Source organism: Erpetoichthys calabaricus, chromosome 2 (genome assembly GCF_900747795.2).
Source record: "Erpetoichthys calabaricus chromosome 2, fErpCal1.3, whole genome shotgun sequence".
NCBI lineage: Eukaryota > Metazoa > Chordata > Cladistia > Polypteriformes > Polypteridae > Erpetoichthys > Erpetoichthys calabaricus.
This window is the reverse complement of record NC_041395.2, coordinates 341976531-341998489: the sequence shown is the minus strand read 5'-3', so window position 1 is coordinate 341998489 and position 21959 is coordinate 341976531. Positions and strand designations below refer to the sequence as shown.

Sequence of the window (21959 nt, the reverse complement as noted above, 5' to 3'; positions counted from 1 at the left end):
TCTCTCAGGACTGTCCCAGACAACCTGACTACAGATCCACATTGTATGGAAAAACTCATCAGAAACTTCAAAAGACTTTGCTGGACAGTTATCTTATCAAAAGATCTTGACTATAGTTGTTCTCCTCTCCTGTTAAATGAATCTTAGCCTGGAGAGGTCTATTAATTTTTTACATCTAAGATATCTCACCTAAAGGTTTTCAATTGCTGCATCTGTCCTAGTGTGTAGATAAGCACAGAGAACTCCAATTTCTGTATTATATCTTACCTGAAGAAGGGGCCTGAGTTGCCTCGAAAGCTTGCATATTGTATTCTTTCTAGTTAGCCAATAAAAGGGGTCATTTAGCTTAACTTCTCACTACATCCATAATGGCTAACACGGTACAACACCCCTCCGTGTGGGAGAAACTGGACAAACACTCTGCCAAAGAATAAACTTCCACAGGTTCCACATTAAACATGACAACAGAGATGTTCCTGTAGCAGCTCACTACAACAGCCATGGACACTGTGAGAAGGACTTTAAAGTCCCAGTGCTTATGGGCAACTTCAGAAAACAGCAAGAGAGAAAAGAATGGGAAATTAAACTCATGCTAAAATTTAACACATTCCAACATGGTGTAAATAGAGACGAGAGTTTTATGGCCAGATATAAGGATTGTTTGCATCTCTCAGGACTGTTCCAGACAACCTGATTGCAGATCCACATTGTATGGAAAACCTCATCAGAAACTTCAACAGACTTTGCTGGACAGTTATCTTATCAAAAGATCTTGACTATAGTTGTTCTCCTCTCCTGTTAAATGAATCTTAGCCTGGAGAGGTCTATTAATTTTTTACATTTAAGATGTCTCACCTAAAGATTTTCCATTGCTGTATCTGTCCTAGTGTGTAGATATTCACACAGAACTCCAGTTTCTGTATTCCATCTTGCCCGAAGATGGGGGCCTAAGTTGCCTTGAAATCTTGCATATTTTTATTTTCAATATTCCTAATGTCATGTTTTCACTTTATCTTTCTGGGTTATTGAGTGTTGCTTGATGAGGGAAAAAAAAAATCATTTAAGTGATTGTCAAGGCTGCACCATGATGAAAAAATGTGTAAAGTGAAGGGGTCCGAATACTGTGTGAATCCGCTGTACGTTGAGTAGCTCAGCCATTTTCAGAGGACCTGGTTTGCCTTTAATTTGATTACGGTTCTAGGGTTTCAGGGCCGCCAGCCAACTCTATTCATGGAGTCTTTTTATTTTTTTATACAAGCCACTTTGACATCCTGGACTTGAAAGGAATATAAATTGTCATAATTTAAAATGCTTTTATATCGTCAGGCTTCATCTTTTACCTTTTTTTTTCTGCTTTCCATGTTTTTCCTTGCATATCAATCATTATATTTGTTTCTTATTTATTATGAAGATCCCCTGCTGGGAGAAGACTTTGAAATGGTACAATTTAAAAGAAAACTCTGATAATAAAAGCATTATATCAAAGCAGTTTAGATATCCTGTTTTTCTTTTTTAGGGTAGGGATTCATCCTTTTTTCAAAATTGCTTTAATCTCCAAACGTTGGGTTTCCCTGCAGCCAAAGGAGAATGCCGTGTCTTGAAAGGTTGAAGCCGTGCCAACAGTAAACCTGAGAGGCCGAAGCTTTGTTCGCAATCACCATTAGTTAATGGTGGTGCCATTTAGGAGATTTGCTGCTGTAATGATGGATTATTTCTTCTTTGAAAAATCAACCCGGCATTTTATTTTCAAGTGAAATTGCACTCCTTAGATTGGGTGAAGGGTAGGATTCACATCGCTGGCTGTTCCTGAATGTTAACTGTGACCACATTCACATCTGACTGTCTGTCGGAGTGTCAGGGTTGCCCATCTGTTTTGTTTCTGGATGCATTTGCACACACATGGAAGCCCATTATCTTCCACCCAGACCACCAAGTTTGACTTTTGCACATGTTTCGTACATTTACTGAGTGTTCTTACTGAGTTAGGGTGTGAGCTTTGGTTGTTCCCTGCTTGATGCTTTTACATTAATTGCTGTTTATATGTTGTAGTGAGCAGTGCTGCAGAGCTTTTCCCTTTTTTTCGGCTGCTCCCATTCAGGGGTCCCCACAGTAGAATTATCCATCTCTGTCTATCTCTGTCTTTTTACATCATTTTCTGCTACACCAACTGCCTTTATGTCCTCCCTCACCACATCCATAAATGTCCTCTTTGGCCTTCTACTTTTTCTTTTGTCTGGCGGTTCCATCGTCAACATTCTTTTCCCCATAGACCCCTTATCTCTCCTCTGCACGTGCCCAAACCATCTCAATCTCTCCTTTCTCACTTGGTCACCAAACTGTCGTACTTGTGTAGTTTGTCTAATATCCTAATTCCTAATCCTGTCTACCCTGTTCTCCTGTCTTTCCGTTAGTGCCACTGTCTCCAAACATTACAACATAGCTGGTCTCACTACCGTTTTATAGACCTTCCCTATCACTCTTGCAGGTACTGTACTCTCACAAATCACTCCTGCCATTCTTCTCCACCCTATCCACACTCTGTACTTCACCTCTCTCCTGCACTCTCCATTGTTTTGGACTGTTGAACCCAAGTATTTAAATTAATTTTCCTTTACCACCTCTCCTCCTTGCAGTTGCACCCTTCCACTACCTTCCCTCTCATTCATGCACATGTACTTCGTCTCACTCCTACTGAATCTCATTCCCCTTCTCTCCAGTGCGTACCTCCACCTCTCCAGGTTCACCTCATCCTCCTGTCTACTCTCACGACAGATCACATAGTCCATGGAGACTCCTGTCTGACCTCATCTGTCAAGCACTGCCGCAGAGCACATTAATAAATTCATTAAAATGAACCTGCATGGATAACCAGAACATATGAAAGTAGGCCTGATTCTCTTCATTTCAACTTGCTGTGTCCATACCTTGCACTACGATGAAAAGTGGGAAAGAAGCTAGTACCATATACAGGGCTTCAGTGACACAGACAGGAATGATGAAAGAAATCTGTTACGATTAAAAATAAATATGTAGCTGTTGAAAAGAATTTTATTTATTTTCCATGTCCCTCTGAATCACCTTTGTCAAAGTGCCATGCTTTACTCTTTGAGAGCGTTTACATGCACATACAAAACCGGGAAACTTTGTTAAGGCAGTCGCCTTTTTTCTTTAAAACCTCCATTTACATGCACAGGTGCACTTCTGGAGTTCTTTTTGGGCAAAACATCATTAAACTGCTCAAAAATGTTCCCCTTGGGGACAAATAAAGATCTGTCTAACTAAAACGGCCGCTGTGAATCCGAAAACAAGCCTGAAACCTGTGATCAGATCTTTATGTGCTCTGCAGTAATTAGCATCCCTCTCCTTTTTACATTCTCGACTTGAGCCCGCCGACAATTCGATGTATGGACATTGGCTGCTGTGTCAGCTGATCACACTGTTTCAATATATAGTAATAATAATTCTTTAATTCTTTACATTTATATAGCGCTTTTCTCACTATTCAAAGCGCTCTCCACACAAGGAGGACCTAGGAAGCGAACCCACAATCTCCTTACTGCATAGGAGCAGCACTACCACTGCACCACCTGTGAGGATATATCCACAGCAAATAGCTGGATTAGAACTAAACTGACAGTTTCTGTTAATGGATTGCATGCAGCACACTCTTTTCTGTTTGGCTGTATGATTGAGCCCTGCTAAGGACTGGCATATAACCAGTGCTGCTGGAATAATTATAACACAGGTATTTTTACTTCAGTAAACTAAGTACTATGTTAGGTTACTTGAAAAAAAATGAAGCATTAACCCCAGTATAGCTCTCGAGATTGTGCTGCTGAGCTTGGCACTGTAAGTTTGGCTTATCAACATAAATTTTGAGATTTTTTTTTGACTATTTCAGCCAGGAGAAAGAATAATGTGGTTGTCCAAGGATTTACCTCAGGAAATGTATCTGTGGCTGCTGCAAGCTTGTCCAAAGCTAATACAGTAATCCCTCCTCCATCGCGGGGGTTGCGTTCCAGAGCCATCCGCGAAGTAGAAACCATATGTTTATATGGTTATTTTTATATTGTCATGCTTGGGTCACAGATTTGCGCAGAAACACAGGAGGTTGTAGAGAGACAGGAACGTTATTCAAACACTGCAAACAAACATTTGTCTCTTTTTCAAAAGTTTAAACTGTGCTCCATGACAAGACAGAGATGACAGTTCTGTCTCACAATTAAAAGAATGCAAACATATCTTCCTCTTCAAAGGAAACAGAGAGGAAAGCAAACAAATCAATAGGGCTGTTTGTTTTTAAGTATGCGAAGCACCGCTGGTACAAAGCTGTTGAAGGCGGCAGCTCACACCCCCTCCGTCAGGAGCAGGGAGAGAGAGAGAGAAAAAAAACAAAGTCAAAAATCAATACGTGCCCTTTGAGCTTTTAAGTATGCGAAGCACCGTGCAGCATACTTAAAAGCTGCACACAGAAGGTAGCAACGTGAAGATAATCTTTCAGCATTTTTAGACGAGCGTCTGTATCGTCTAGGTGTGCGAACAGCCCCCCTGCTCACACCCCCTACGTCAGGATCACAGATAGTCAGCGCAAGAGAGAGAGAAAGAAAAGTAAGTTGGGTAGCTTCTCAGCCATCTGCCAGTAGCGTCCCTTGTATGAAATCAACTGGGCAAACCAACTGAGGAAGCATGTACCAGAAATTAAAAGACCCATTGTCCTCAGATATCCGCGAACCAGCAAAAAATCCGCGATATATATTTAAATATGCTTACATATAAAATCCGCGATAGAGTGAAGCCGCGAAAGGCGAAGCGCGATATAGCGAGGGATCACTGTACAGCAAGTGCAGCAGACATACACACATTCTTGCATCACCCCAGTCCCAAAGGTAACACGTCTTAGCGAGCTGAATGACTTCCGGCCTGTTGCTCTGACATCACATGCCAACATTAGAGCCTGCCTTCCTCACCAGTTTGCCCAGGCATGAGGCGTCTTTCTTCTTAATGCTGCCTCCCCAGCAAACCACCGCATAGAAGAGGGCGCTCGCCACAACCGTCTGATAGAATATCTGCAGCATCTTATTGCAGATGTTGAAGGACACCAGCCTTCTAAGGAAGTATAACCGGCTCTGTCCTTTCTTGCACAGAGCATCAGTATTGGCAGTCCAGTCCAGTTTATCATCCAGCTGCACTCCCAGGTATTTATAGGTCTGCACCCTCTGCACACAGTCACCTCTGATGATCACGGGGTCCATGAGGGTCCTGGGCCTCCTAAAATCCACCACCAGCTCTTTGGTTTTGCTGGTGTTCAGGTATAGGTGGTTTGAGTCGCACCATTTAACAAAGTCCTTGATTAGGTCCCTATACTCCTCTTCCTGCCCACTCCTGATGCAGCCCACTATAGCAGTGTCGTCAGCGAACTTTTGCATGTGGCAGGACTCCGAGTTGTATTGGAAGTCCGATGTATATAGGCTGAACAGGACCGGAGAAAGTACAGTCCCCTGCGGCGCTCCTGTGCTGCTGACCACAATATCAGACCTGCAGTTCCCGAGACGCACATACTGAGGTCTGTCTTTAAGATAGTCCACGATCCATGCCACCAGGTATGAATCTACTCCCATCTCTGTCAGCTTGTCCCTAAGGAGCAGAGGTTGGATGGTGTTGTTAGTAGCCTGTTGTGAGGGACAAAGTAGCCTTCCAGCCTGGATGGGCCCTGCTCCCTTGCATGCACAGGAGACCATTCTAGAGGAAGGTCAGTGAGGGAGCTGTGATATTCCCCATCCGTGGTAGTAGCTGAACCCAGAAGGACATTGCTGTAATAATAATAATAATTCATTACATTTATATAGCGCTTTTCTCAGTAGCTACTACAACGAAGCTAGAGCCCAAGCAGCCACAGAGTAACATGCTGTTTGGGCTTTGTTGGCTGGAAGGGACTGTCTGTCATGGGCAGAGCCTCCGCCCCATACACTAGATGGCAGCACCCTGCTTAGACGAGCACCCGTATGGATACCCACAATGCAACGTGGAAGTTGTGGAGCCATGGGGCTGCCATGCCAGCTTCTGGTGGGGCCGCCTGGGGGGAGCATGAGGATTTCATCTACACCATGACCGGTGTGTTCCTACCTGACCCAAAAGGAGATTGGAGAGAATAAAGGACTGAAAAAAGTGCTGTGCTGTATTGTTTGGGTTGGAACCCTTTACAGCATTGTGGAGAAGAAACCTGTACAAGGTACACTTTATTTGTTGAATAAAAGATCTTCCTTACAAGTGATCACAAAAATCCCAGTCTGCTCAAGCTGAGACGGTCCTTGTCTGTGGCAAATGAACAGTGCAGCTTTGGATTTTTGGAGATACACAATATACAGCTGCTTTTGCTCACAGGCTATCCTCTAAACATCCAGCGCTGTGCAGACAGACAGTGAGGTTTACCTAAACAAACAATGATGTTAAAGCCACCAGCATTATCTCTGTTTAATATCTACAGTATGTCATCTTACTAGAATAGGCCAACACATTTGACCAAGTCTGAAAACAGTAGAAAATGTCAAATGAGAAGGGTGTCCAAAATCCTTACCATACCACCTTACCACCTGGGATCAGCCCTCTGGGACTCTGTTGGTTTACTTTTCATGCCAGCAACTGGTTTGAGGATTCATGTATGCACCCGGATTTAATAATAATAATAATTCTTTGCATTTATATAGCGCTTTTCTCACTACTCAAAGCGTGCAGCAATTGCAGGTAATGGGCCTTGCTCAAGGGCCCAACAGAGCAGAGTCTATTTTTGGCATTTACGGGATTCGAACCGGCAACCTTCTGATTGCCAGTGCAGATCCCTAGCCTCAGACCACACATACATTTTCTAACTTGGCAATTTTGTAATTGTGTCTCTTTACCATGCAGAATCACAGTGGCCAAAGATTACAGTGCCTCTGAAGGTGGTGCGCACGACAGAAAACAAGCTGAGCAATCGCTTCTTCCCTTATGACGAGATTGAAACCGAAGCCGTTCTGGCAATTGACGATGACATCATCATGCTGACTTCTGATGAGCTGCAGTTCGGCTATGAGGTAAGTTTAAGGAAGGTTCTGTGCTGAGTGTGGAGTGAATTTTGACATTGAAACAAAACTAGGTGGAAGGGCAGATAGTTTAGAATCGGCAGAATCGTTACAGAGGCACTTGTGGCAGCATATAGGCTCAGGCAGGTTTGTGGACAAAGGAAATGTCAAGTGTTATGTGGAGAAAGTAGAAATGTGAAAACTTGTCCTCCTTATGAGAAGAACCTAGAAGTCATAGTGGCCTCATCACTGTCTATATTAGGGCAGTGTACAGAAGCCATGAAGAAAGCTAACGGGATTTTAGGGTATATAGTGTGCCCTGCTGTGTGGAGAACATTATGTTTGAGTCATATAATACACTTGTAGGGCCTCCTCTTGACTACATTGTGCAGTTCTGCTCCCCACATTACAAAAGAGTAACAGCAGTGCTAAAACAAGACCAAAGAAGAGAGACTAGGCTGATTCCAGGGCTACAGGGGATGAATTATGAGGAAAGATTTCTGAGCGCTGAGCCTTTTCAGTTTAAGCAAGCGGAGGTTAAGAGGAGACATGATTAAGGTGTTTAAAATTATGAAAAGAATTAGTCCAGAGGCACACAGATTAAATTACCAAGTAGTGTGGTGGAGAGAAGGACTTTTAGGACATTATGATCTCTTCTTACTTTTATTTTGAACAATGTAGGAGTTAAGGATGAATGATCTGATGTTTTGAGCTGAATGGCCTGTTCTCACCACAACTGTTTCTGATGTTCTAATGTACTTGTGAACTTCTTACAGCGCTCAGTAAAGAGTGAAATGTTAAGTAAACTGAATTGAACTACTAAGGCCAGGTTTATACTTCACGTGACACATGCTCCAGCGGACGCTACTGCTATACAAGCGATTTACTGTTTATACTTGCGCGCGTACTTTACGTCAATCTGGAAGATTCCACCAGGTGGCAGTGCAAGATATCATCACGGTGAGAAAATGTTCAGCTTCACTGTGTTGTGAATTGCCTGAAATATCCATTAAATTCCCAGGACACCTCACCACAATATCTCTTAAAATGATTATTTAATGATTACATCCATCAATCCGGGGAAGTGCCCATTCCAGCAAGCATCGGGCGTGAGAAAGGAACAAAATCCTTGGACGAGGCATCAGCTCATTGCAAGGTGAACACAAGCATACACATAAACTAGTGTCATGTGAGACCTTTAAAATGTATTCTGTGATTATATTGGGGATTATGTGACGCTTGAATATAAAAGCACCACGAATGTATTTGTATGTCAGCATTTTGCTTCACCACATCAAACCATTCATCAAATATTGAAGCAGGCACGTCGATCCCATAGGATCCTCAAAGCGGCTTTCTGCCACATGTAGATAGTAAACAGAGACTCTGAAGTCATATTCCGACTTTTATCAAACTGCGACCCCTGACTTTTTGCTGGTAATGCAACTTGCGCACACGTCGTGTTAATTTCTGAGGATGTGCTCAGAGGGCGCGTCAAATGAACGCGTGGCAGCCATGACGCATTCTAAGCGTGAATATAAACGAGCCCTAAGAAAATTACCTGAAAATCGGGCATAGAAAGAAAATCTATTTAAGAAGCTTTATTTTGTTTTCTAACATTCTCACTCACACCTGCCTAATTTGATTCAGTGGTTGTGAGGTGTCGAAAGGGCTAGAGACTGTTACACCATCATTTGGGCATAAGGCAGGAATCAGCTGTGGGCAGGGTGCCGGTCCATCACAGTGGGGTACATGTATGCAGAATCGCCATCTAATGTGAGACAAACCAGCATGCCAACCCTGCGACAGTATACAAAGTCTAAACATGTAATATCCAGGCATGGGACTCAAAGCCATCTCTTTGCTGCCTCCTAGTTCACATTGTATCATCTTCAGTTACATTTCACTTTGATGCTGATTCAGGTCCGCAGGGATGTGACATTTTGCCCTCTGGCTGTAGCTTTTTAATTTTCTCTTCTGCCTCCCAACTCCCCCATCCTGTTGCTTGTCCACCAATACTTTTAGTCTGGTGGCTGTTGGTCATTTGCTTGTGATGTTTATGTATTTGTAGCCTGCTGGTGTTTATATCGGGGGAAAAACCATCTTTACTTCATCTGTTGTTAGTAAAAATCTCCCAGGCTTAATCTGGCTATGTGTCCAGCTGGCTGTGTGACACTGAATACGCCACCATTGTCTTTGTGTTTAAAGTTTACACACATGGAATCATTTTTAAAATCTATAAGACTGGGCAGAAAGTTCATAAACAATCTTGTGTCAATCTAGTTATTGTGACCTTAAGACAAAAATACACCAACAGCTAGGCAGCATGTTCACAACCATTGTGGCCAGTAGGTGGCACTTTTTGTCGGCCTGAACCCAAATGAGGACCATCAAGAGCAAAACATATAAAAAGGATGGCTTTATTGTAATATCCATCCATCCATCTTCTAACCCGCTGAATCCGAACACAGGGTCACGGGGGTCTGCTGGAGCCAATCCCAGCCAACACTGGGCACAAGGCAGGAACCAATCCCGGGCAGGGTGCCAACCCACCGCAAGACACACACCCACACACCAAGCACACACTAGGGACAATTTAGAATCGCCAATCCACCTAACCTGCATGTCTTTGGACTGTGGGAGGAAACCGGAGCGCCCGGAGGAAACCCACGCAGACACGGGGAGAACATGCAAACTCCACGCAGGGAGGACCCGGGAAGCGAACCCAGGTCCCCAGATCTCCCAACTGCGAGGCAGCAGCGCTACCCACTGCTCCACCGTGCCGCCCTTTATTGTAATAATAAAGCATTAAAGTATTAAACACAATAAATACTGAGCAAATGGAAAACAAATAATCTGCTGTCCAGTCGGCCTTTCTGCACAGATCCTGCCCCTGACACTCAATCGGGGTTCCAAGAGCAAACAACTGTCTTCTTGTGATATAAATACTCTCTTTAGGAAAACCTAGATTTTGAACCTTGTTAAATAGTATACTGAACACTGTGCTGCCAGCTCCTAAATTAATTTGTCAAATGAAAGTTTGGTCCAAGTGGGTATACTGAATCTTTTATTCTGCAAAATCTGAATAATCCCTAATTTATAGGGGTTCAACATGATGTACAGTTAAATAATTTGTACATGCGTTAAAAATGGGTACAGACCATAAATAATTTACAGTAGACAAGACTCAATATACAGTGGCAAGATAGAGCATGTGAATTCATTGGAAGTAACTGTATTTAGTGCTCCCTCCATAATGCTTGGGACACATTTTTACTGATTCCCCCCCACAACCCCCCGAGCTCCACAGTTTAAAATTACAAATCAAACAATTCAGACATTGTGATTAAAGTGCACTTTGCAGACTTTCATTTAAGGGGATTTACAGACTCACCATGTAAAAATGACATTTCTTCTACATGGTCACCACATTTCAGGGCCCCATAATGTTTGGGACAATTGGCGTCATGTGTGTTGGTCACCGGGCCTGAACATGCTTAGCTTCATGGGAATGACCTCTTCTGAAGTGCTGGTGGTATGGCTGCTGTTAGTGATTATTGTTTAATTGTCTGTTAATAAATATGTTCTGAGATTTTTCAGGTGAGAACAACAGACGTTTTGAGTTAAGGTAGTTGTACTCACTCATCACGGCTCTGAAGAGTGGTCAGTTGATGCATGAGGATTAGCATGTGCAAGTAGTTGGGAGATTACAAGTTAAAAAAAATAGCAATTTTGGCCTTAAAATACCCTAAAGAAATTCTGTTTGCATTCCTTTTTTTTTTTTTTTTTTTTTTTTTAAAGTCAAAGTGTTTGGACTGCTGGCCGAAGAGAAACAAGATCTAATTTTTAGGATTTTCATCCATTTTGTGTAGTTTGTAAGAATCTGAGGTATAGAACTCGAAAACTGAGAACATCTTGAGGATTTTGCTATGCGGGGCCCAAGTTTTATTTTTCTTTCATCATTTGATAGCATGAATGATGTGGTAGGACCAGGAATATTGTAAAATCCATTGTATGATTCCATGCCTGTTGTGTCTCATACACATCCAAACCCACCAGTTTGGACCATAGATGCAAGTAACACTGTTTATTTGTTTAGGTGTCGGGGTCAGATGGTATGGTCCGCACTGACAGTTCTGTAAAGTCAGCAGGTCTTGACTAGAGTTTTGTTTTCTGCTGCAATCGGAAAAATAATATTGCAGTGTCTGTCACATATTGCTGTCATCTTTCTGAAGTTGTCATAGTGTTTATCACAGTTTCTCTCCAGAACTTTCAATAAAAATATGACTGATTTTCAGAGCATTTGGTAAGTGATCAAGAATCCTCACTTTATACTGAGAACAATCTTCAGTGGTTCTGGAGATATTTGACATATTGCAAAGGCTTCTCAAAGCCAAATTATAGTGGCAGTAGTTTTCATTTATATCGCAGTTTTAGGTTGCATTTCTTGTACAGTATTAAGCATGGTCTCAGATGCACATAACTAGTTAGGAATGGTCAAATGAACAAGACAGATCATCTCAGAGGCCTGGTTAATATAAGAAAGGAAAATAAATGCTGTAACTGAAACAATGGAATGACATGTTTAATGTTAGAGTAATGAAGACGGACCATCAGAAGGCGATTTGTGACAGCTGGATTGGTTTTGCCTCACACCAAGGTATTAAAACACAGTGCATATCATCTGAAATATTTGACATTAGGAGTTCCTGAAGTGGAGAGGCTTGAAGAATAACAGGCCTTGGAGTTTGTGGGATTTGTGTGCTACCGTTGTCCCTGGAGGACTACTTAGGAGAACAAGAGAAACAACAGACTTTCTGAGAATGGACAAGCCCTGGCTCTATGAATTCTAATGTGGCAGTGAACGTGCATTTAAAAATTGTATGGAAGGAAAACGAGGGGAACAAAGTCATTTGTTAGTTTTGAATCTGAGAGATCAAGCTTGTCACAAATCACACTCTCACTAACAGACTGTTTACAAACCAGAGTCAGTAAATAGGTAAACCCCCAAAAAATGAGTAACTTGGGGAATAGAGGACATCAAGGTGCCTTTTGTAAATGTAACAAGACCTTGACAACTAAAACGGAATGCGCTTAGTGATGTGTGACATCGAAAGTGAAAAGGTCACTGAGGGACGTGTATAGCTAAAGATTGAAAGTTAAGGACAAGCAAGTGAAGACATCATCAGGAAGAGAACTTGTCTCATACTTAAGATTATCCATGATACTTCAAAAACCAGCAGGTCAATTCACCCGTGCATTTGATATCGAAGTACTCCAGTTTTAGATTTTTTTTTTGTTCTTTATTTCGCCTTGTACAATTTCTTTTATTAGGAATTTGTTAGTTTTGCATACCCCTTGGGGTCAGAGCGCAGCGTCAGCCATTGTACAGCGCCCCTGGAGCAATTACAGGTTAAGAGTCTTGCTCAAGGGCCCAGCAGAGTAGGATCTCTTTTGGCAGTGACGGGGATTTGAACCGGCAACCTTCTGGATACCAGCACAGATCCTTAGCTTCAGAGTATGAATATAAATGTAATGGTGAGAGGCAGGTGTATAATTCAAATGCTCGTTGCTGTCTTGACTGCATTCAGTTTTAGTTCACAAGAACATTTTCCAGAAGTGAATTATTTAGCAATATTATAGTAAAAATATTTGTGTTTGGGATGTTGTGCAAATACAAATACAACCAAATGCTGTTTGCTGTTGCCCAGTATTGGTTACCATAGACTTCTTTTTCCATCACATTTTTATCTCTGTTCTCCATGAAAACATTTTTTATCATTAAAGAGGGGCTTTATTTTTAATGCTGATTTAACTTCTTGAGGAAACCTGCTATCACGGCACATCAGCATCATCAAATGAGACTGAGATCTCAAGGATGGGTTCCCTGTCTGTGGCTCATTCTATACATACAATACAGTTTATTTTTGTATATCCCAAAATCACACAGGAAGTGCTGCATTGGGCTTTAACAAGCCCTGCCTCTTGACAGCCCCCCAGCCTTGACTCTCTAAGAAGACAAGGAAAAACTCCCAAAAAAAACTAGTAGGGAAAAATGGAAGAAACCTTGGGAAAGGCAGTTCAAAGAGAAACCCCTTTCCAGGTAGGTTGGGCGTGCAGTGGGTATCAAAAGAAGGGGGTCAATACAATACAATACACAGAACAGAACAAATTCTCAATAAAAAAATAATTTTTTTTTTTTTGAAGTACGGAGCAGAATTTAACAGTAGATGATATCACATAATAAGATTTGGATAATTTTACACTCCTGGAGACCTCATCCATCAAGCTGCCTCCCCATTTGGCCATTCCACGGCAGAAACAGTGCTGGGCCAGCCATCCGATGAAAGGACCCCTCTTTCTCACGATTCCTGCGATCCTCCATCAGGGATGACTTTACCTTAGGCAGGCAAAACAACTTGGCAGGTGGGCCGTGGCACCAAGTGCCACATTTGAGTACCGAGAAGAGAAACAGAAAAGGTGAGGGTTAGTATCCAATTAAAACTATCATGTTATTTATGTTTTAGTGCTAATGACTAACAATAGAGATGCAGTCTGTACAGTTACTCAGCAGCTCTAGTCAGGGTGTGCTAAACTGAAGTAGTGAGTCTTCAGCCGGGATTTAAAAGCTGAGACCGAAGGGGCATCTCTTATAGTAGCAGGCAGACCAGTCCACAGTTTAAGGGCCCTGTAACTAAAAGCTCAACCTCCCATTGTTATTTTATTAATCCTTGGAACCATAAGCAGACTGGCATCTTGAGATCTTAATGTGCGCTCTGGTTTGTAAGTCGTGATAAGGTCAGACAAGTAAGCCGGACCTCGGCCATTTAATGCTTTATATGTTAAAAGGATGATTTTGAAATCTGCCCTAAACTTAACCGGGAGCCAGTGTAAGGATTTAAGAACTGGAGTTATGTGTTCGTATTTTCTTGTTCTTGTAATAATTCTTGCAGCCGCATTTTGGATTAACTGGAGGCTGTATAAAGAACAGTTTGAACATCGAGTGAAAACCGCATTGCAGTAGTCAATCCTACTAGAGATAAATGCATAAATTAATTTCTCAGAATCCTGTTTATTTAGAAAGCGCCTTAATTTCCTAACATTTTTAAGATGGAAGAAACATGTTTTGGACAGCTTTGCAATATGCGCTTTAAATGACATGCTAGAGTCAAAGATAACTCCTAGATTGCGGGCTGATTCAGTAAAATAAATTGGGATTCCAACTGAGTTAAATGATGACAAAACATTGTTATGATCAGCGTCATTCCCTCCAACAATTAACATCTCTGTTTTATCTGTGTTTAAAGACAAGTAGTTCTCATTCATCCACTCCTTTAATTCGCTAACACAACTAATTAAAGACAACATCAGAGAAACTTCATTTGATTCAAATGAAAGCTATAACTGTCATCTGCATATGAGTGAAAATTAACATGATGTTTCCTAATGAGAGATCCCAGTGGAAGCCTGTAAAGTGAAAACAGTAAAGATCCCAGTACTGAGCCCTGTGGGACACCATATTGAACTTCTGTATATAATGATGGAGTACTGTCAGCACATTTCTGTACATATTGGAATCGATTTGATAAGTAAGAACTAACCAAGCGAGCATGGTGCCTGTAAGCCCAACATCATTTTCTAGCCTGTGCAGTAAAATAGAATGGTCGATGGTGTCAAATGCTGCACTTAAGTCCAACAACATAATTACAGTGGAGTTTCCTTCATCAGTGGATATCAGAATGTCGTGCCGTTTCTGTACTATGACCAGTGCGAAAACCAGACTGGAATTTCTCAAATAAATTGTAATGTGTAAGGTGTGTCTGAAGCTGACTGGCGACTACTTTTTCTAGTATTTTAGAGAGAAACGGTAGATTTGAAATAGGCCTATAATTATTTAGTATGTGTGGGTCTAGGTCTGACTTTTTAAGTAATGGTTTAATGACTGACACTATTAGTGCATCAGGTACTGTGCCATGCAATAATGAACTATTGATAATGTTTAGAATAGGCGCTGCAAGAACATCCATTGCACTTTTTACTAGTTTTGTTGGCACTGGATCTAGGGAACAAGTAGTTGGCTTCATTTTAGAAATTAAAGTTAAGACTTCCTGCTCAGTTACAGGATTAAAATGACTAAAGTACTGAATGCAATGTAAGACAGGGTCTGCTAAGCTAGTATTTGGTTTGTACTGTGATGCAGAGATCTGGGATCTTATATTTTTAATTTTCTCATTGAAGAAGTTCATAAAGTCTGTACTGCTAGTATCTGTTGGTATTTTGCACTGTTGATCTGAATTTCCATTTATTAATTTAGCCACTGTTCTAAACAGTACCCGAGGATTTTTATTATTGCTATCTATTAATGTAGAATAGTATTCGGAGCGAGCTTTAAAGAGAGCTTTTTTATATTTATTAACACTCTCTGTCCATGCAATTTGAAAGACCTGTAGCTTTGTTGTTCTCCATCTGTGCTCCAGTTTTCAACACGCTAATTTAAGAGCTTGAGTGTTTTCATTAAACCAGAGTTTCTATGTGCTTTGATCATTTTTGTTCTAAGGGGAGCCACTGCGTACAGAGCATCTCTCAAGGTCACATTATAATGTGATGTTAGCTGATCTAAATTGTTTTCCACGTTTACATTTGATGTTAATTGATCTAAATGGTTTTCCACAATTACACTCGAATTACTCAAAGTATCTATAAATTTTGAAGCAGAATTACAATCAAGATGTCGCACTGTCTTTGTTTTAATCTGGGAGTGTGTTGGCAAGGGCAGGACTAAATAAAATGTAATTAAGTAGTGATCGGAAATAACTTCATTTAATGAAGCGCTTGTTGTGGAAAATGCTATGTAATCTCATGCTTGCTAAATTTTATCAATGGTCAATTTTTGTCTCCAGGTTTGGCGAGAATTTCCAGATCGACTGGTGGGATATCCAGGGAGGCTACACCTCTGGGACCACGAGATGGGAAAATGGAAGTATGAATCCGAATGGACCAATGAGGTGTCTATGGTGCTGACTGGTGCTGCGTTTTACCATAAGGTATTTAGGCATCTGCTTTCTTTCACCGTAATGTTCTGGTTTGTAATGAAGCCTTTGTGTATATTTCTTTCTGTAGTCATTTTTTGTTTCCATTAACAGCGTCCTAGAAGCACATGAAAAGAGAAACAAAAAGCCCATATACTGCCAGTTACTATAAAAATAATCCTCAGATCTCCACAGGTCATACAAGGATTTTGCTATAAATCGGAACTGGTCATTTTCAACTTAAATATATATATATAGTGCCTTCAGAAGATATTCAGACCCTTTACTTTTTTTCAATTCATTTTTTTCTCTCATCAGGGAACACTCAATACCCCAGAATAGCAAGGTGAATACATGACTTTAGAAATTTTTGCAAATGTATTACAAATAAAAACAACTGAAATATCCCAATAATACAAGTATTCAGACCGTTTTATAATCAGTATTTAGGATAAGCCCCTTTGGCAGCAGTTACAACTTGGACTCTCCTTGGGTTTGACATGACGAGCTTCACACACCGCGATTTGGGGATTTTTTTTGCCATTCATCTTTGCAGAAAGACGGCTATTTTCAGATCTCTCAGGAGATTCAAGTCCGAGATATGTCTGGGCAACTCAAGGACATTCCCAGAGTTGTCCGTGTGCCACTCCTGCTTTGTTTTTGCTTTGGGACCCTTTGGCCCAGAGCATTCTGAACAGGTTTTCATTATGGATATCTCTGTTCAGCTTTCTCTTGATGCAGGCTAGTCTTCCAATCTCTAATGCTGGCACTACCATACTTCACCATCAGAATGATATCATGTAGGTGATGGATGGTGCCTGGTTTCCACTAGACATGACACTTGGAATTGAAACCAAACAGTGTCAAAGATGAGACAAGTGAGATGCAAAAAGTTTTGGGGCAGCCACCCGTATAATTTCTCCTGGCTGTAAAAGAGTTGTGTACAGAGTACATATGTGTACAGATTCGAGTCCAAAACAGAACTGATTTGCTGGCACAAAGATGGCGGCTTTAAGGGAGAGCGAAGGAAGTGACTTAGGGCCGGAACCGAAAGTGGGCCCGGAAACAGAAGTGATGTCATCGGGGGGTCCTGTAACTGGTCTGCAGAGAAGTGAGAGAAAGAGTTAGTGCACTCTGCTACCTCTTGGTCTGGCATGGAATTATTGTCATTCAGGCCCTTTAGCTGCCTCCCATGCGCTTGTGTGTGACAACAGTTAAATATTGGTTTCAACAGATCAGAGAATCTTTACTCATTGTCTGAGAGTCCTTTAGGTTCCATTTTTGCAAACTCCAAGCAGGCTTTAATGTGTCTTTCACTGAGGAGAGGCTTCCATCTGGCCACTCTACCATAATTCCAAGATCAGTGGAGTGTTGCGATGATGTCTGCCATTCTGGAAGTTTATCCCATCTTCTGCTTGGCTCTCTGCAGCACAGCATGAGTGTTTTTGGTCACCTGTCTTACCAAAGCCCTTTTCTTATAATTGCTCAGTTTGGCCGGGCTGCCAGGTATAAGAAAATTTGTAGTTGTTCCATATTTTGTCCGTTTAAGAATTATGGAGGCCACTCTGTTCTTGGCAACCTTCAGTATTGCAGGAATTTTTTGTAGCCTTCCTCAGAACTGTGCCTCGACAAAATCCTGTCTCCAAACTATGCTGGCGATTCCTTCAAACCTCATGGCTTGGCTTGGTTTTTGCTTATCTGTGAGACCTTCTGTAGACAGGTGTGTCCCTTTCAAATCAAGTCAAAATCATTTGAATTGACCACAGATGGACTCCGTGGTGATCAATAGAATAAGATTTACCAGAGCCAAAGTAAAGCATCTGATACCTGTGTCAGTGTCATATTTAATTTTTACATTTTTAATAAATTTGCAAAAATTTCTAAAATCCTGTTTAGCTTTGTCACCCTAGGATATTAAGGAGCCTGTAAAGTGACATGGGTTTACATAAAAATTTTTACTTGTGCGCATTTAAACCATCTCATTCACACAAGAAACTTTCACGTGCTTGTGTCATTTTATACTTTCTAGCGAGCATGTAAAACGTACTTGTGCTTACAAGAAAGCAGATTGCATTTCTGGGGATGCGACAAATAGGAAGGCTGCTTCACAGTCCGCCATAAATGAGTGAGGTACATTGTCTGACTTTACCATGGTGCAGTGTAGCACTGTCATTTTTAGGTAATTTATTAGTTAGTGTTCCTTTTCTATTGCATGAAAAGAATCAACCATTACACATGCAATTGTCACCTGTGAATGAGACATAGAAAGGCGCGTTCTCGCAGTTTCCTTGCTGGTGGTGGAGCATTCGTTAAGACAAATAACTTTTTTTTTTTTTTGTAAAGAATTGAATTTGGACCATCTGTAGAAAGGAGTGAGGTCTTACCGCTAAAGCTCGAAAGCCGTTAATGGGCACATTACCTAGCTAATCTGCAGATTAACTGATTTGCTCCGTTAACGTGCGGAATCAAGAGTTTTCCGCATTTTACCTAGGTAATGTGCACATTAACGGCTTCCGTATCGTTAAAGTTCAAAAGTTTGTTTCTCTCATTTCCTTTCCCTAATCCTTCCCCCTCTCCCTCCACTTTTAGTTTGGTTTCGCCAGCGTCTTGTCGTTGCCGGTTGTTTTTATTCCTCATAATTTGCGTCGGCTGCCAGTGCGTAGCATAGCTAATCGATGAAGGTGTCACTGTGAGAATTAAAGTACCCGAAGTAGACAGAGCAAAAACTGATGCCCGCTCGATTTTAGCTGTGGTTCTTAGTAAAACAGAGGATGGCTTTTATAAACTTGGTACTAAAACGAGTATTTTAAAACAATTGTATGCAAAATCTGAATTCAGTGTTTGCAAAGAGAGATTTTTAACGAAAGAAGATGTCCCTGCTGTAGAAATATCTTTATGTCAAACAGCAATAAAACAATCCCTTGGTACTGGGCAGGGTTTCAGAAAATCCATCCATCCATCCATCCATCCATTTTCCAACCCGCTGAATCCGAACACAGGGTCACGGGGGTCTGCTGGAGCCAATCCCAGCCAACACAGGGCACAAGGTAGGGAACCAATCCCGAGCAGGGTGCCAACCCACCGCAAGACACACACAAACACACCCACACACCAAGCACACACTAGGGCCAATTTAGAATCACCAATCCACCTAACCTGCATGTCTTTGGACTGTGGGAGGAAACCCACGCAGACACAGGGAGAACATGCAAACTCCACGCAGGGTGGATCCGGGAAGCGAACCCGGGTCTCCTAACTGCCACTGCGCCACCATGCCGCCCGTTTCAGAAAATGTGACTGCAAATCTAAATGTACCACAAATAGGTGTGCTTGTCGCAAAAACCAATTGCTATGTAATTCAAAGTGTCACCAATCTTTAGATTGCACTAATAAGTAAGCATAATTTTATCATATGTTTTGCAAATTCGTTTCCTTAATTGTAATGATATTTTAAACCGTTTGATTCCTTGTATTATAGTTTTTTAATTGATTGACGATTGATTCTATCAACTAATTTGTTGATTGTTTGATTGTATTAACTTGATTCTTTAGATGTCGAAAAATAAATAACATTATGTTAATTTAAGCGTACAGAAACATTGCTGTTGTTCCAGCAAAGATCTTATTTTCACTTTAACGAGTGCCTAGTAGGTAATGTGCAGATTATCTACGTAATTTGCAGATTACCTAGGTAATTTGAGAAATGAAACAATTTTCGGCACTTTAACGGATCACCGTAGTTAATCTGCACATTACCTAGATAATCTGTAGAATAACTGATTTCTGCACTTTAGCGATAACATAGTCTTGATTTCTGTGCAAGCCCTGTTTGTGAAATATCACTGATCTCAAGGCTTGATTGCCATTTTTGTCTGCGCTTGGGTGGGTACTGAATTGGATGAATTTATGCTGCTTATGCTTATCCCATCTCTTTCTGTTGGCTGGACCTGGCAATAGCACAGTAATTTTAACTGTGTGGCACAGGCGTTATTGAGGGACAGAACCCGTCGACTGTGAGTCATTGCTTAGTGGCACACCGACACCCGTTACTTCATGGATGTCTCCAAAGCCCTTGACCGTTGATCATGTGTCATTTCCTTGCAGCTCTACCTCAACCCCTGAATCATCAACCGAGTGTGTAAATTTCACGGGGGACACATTTTCTAGATTCTTGAGACTTATAAAGCTAAATTGCTCGATGTATATTTCAATTTTTTGCACTGAGTTAATAACTTATTTTTTTTTAGTTTAGTTTTTTCACTCGTAGTACTGTATGTGGTTCAATTTTTGGTTCTTAAATGAGAAATACGGTGACTCTATCTTCAGATGTGAAGTTACTTTTGTAGGGGGTGCAAACATAAATCAAACATTTTCTAGGGGTGTGGGGCATAGAAAAGGCTGGGAACCCCCCCCCCCCCCCTTCAGGGTCTCTATAGGGCATTGAGTGTTGTTTGATGAGGGAAAAAAATTGATTTCAGTATAAGGCTGCAACATAACAAAATGTGCTGTTCTATTTTCTTTTTTATCTTGAAATGCCAACATACTGGAGCCTAAAGCTAGCAAACCTAATCTAGGTAATGATGCCTACATGGCTGACATTTTCACAGGCTGTTTGAGTTACTGGGTCAGGGTCAACAGTGAACTGGAGTTGGTAATTGAATCAGCGACTTTGGTATTTAACATCCAATGCCTTAGCAACTACACCAACCTGTCTATATAAAAATTATTTAAAATTAATTAGTAACTGTAGGCCATCTCACTAAATGTGCATCACAGGCAAACTGGTGGAAGCAGTTAATAAAGAGATAATGACACAGCTCTCCAATTCAGACAGTTAGTACGGAGGGGATTGTGTTTCACTAACATATTGGGGTTTTATGAGAAAGCAATAAAACCATCGAAAAGTAGCAGAGCTGCCTGGCCCTTCAAAAAGCTTTTAACACAGTATCCCATGAAAGGCTGGTTATCAAAGTGTAAGTGATAAGGATTCGGGGAACAGTGTGCATATGGGTACTGAATTTGCTTAAGCACAGAAAGCAAAGTGTTACCGTTCAAGGAATTTCTTTCAGAATTAGATAAGGTCAAAAGTGGGGTCTTTCAGGGGTCAGTGCAAGAACTGCTACTCTTTTTAATTTATATGAATGATCTGGATTAAATGTAAGTACCAAACCCATTACATTTACAGACTGAACTTGTATAGATGGAAGAGCAGATAACTTGGAGTCTGCTAAACCTCTCCAGAAGGATTTATACTTGAGATAGATGAAGTAAGTACAATGCAGTGAGTTTGCCTGTTTCCATCTGTTATTGCAAATTTTTGACACAGGAATGTTTTCAGACCTTCAAGCATAATTAAATATTAGGTAAAGACTCATCTGAGTGAACAAATAAGATACATTATTATTTATTCATTTATTTTAACTTTTTCAGTTTATACTGATTTTTCTCACAGTACTAATTGATTTGAATAAATGGGTTCATTCAATAACAAAGTAAGGAAGCACATGTATTTTTTACAGCACTGTAAATATAACATTTTACAATTAGGATGTACAAATATTCAGCACAATTACAGTAATACCCCATTTGACAATACCACATGCACTTCGGAAGAAGTAACATACCTGAAGCTAAGCATGTTTGAGCCCACCTGTAATCGAATGCGAGACCAGCTAGAGAAAGCTTGGGTGGGTGCTGGTGAGGCCAGCAGGGTATGCAAGTTACATATTTTCCACGCGAACACTCATTAAAACACATTATATTGTACTTTGCTGGGTTTTCTTAACAGGAAAACTCAATGCAGTGATCCCTCCTCAATTGCGGGGGTTGCGTTCCAGAACCCCTCGCGAAAGGTGAAAATCCGCAAAGTAGA

General features: G+C 41.1%; 1 protein-coding gene across 1 annotated transcript in view; it reads left to right on the top strand.

Annotated features, from left to right (window-relative positions):
• Positions 1-21959, top strand: part of ext2 (exostosin glycosyltransferase 2) — a 319184-nt gene that overhangs the window by 234059 nt on the left and 63166 nt on the right. The window contains exons 11-12 of the mRNA XM_028796059.2: positions 6904-7070; positions 15959-16102. Of these exons, the coding sequence (XP_028651892.1) occupies positions 6904-7070; positions 15959-16102 (311 nt within the window). The remainder of the gene's footprint in view (positions 1-6903; positions 7071-15958; positions 16103-21959) is intronic.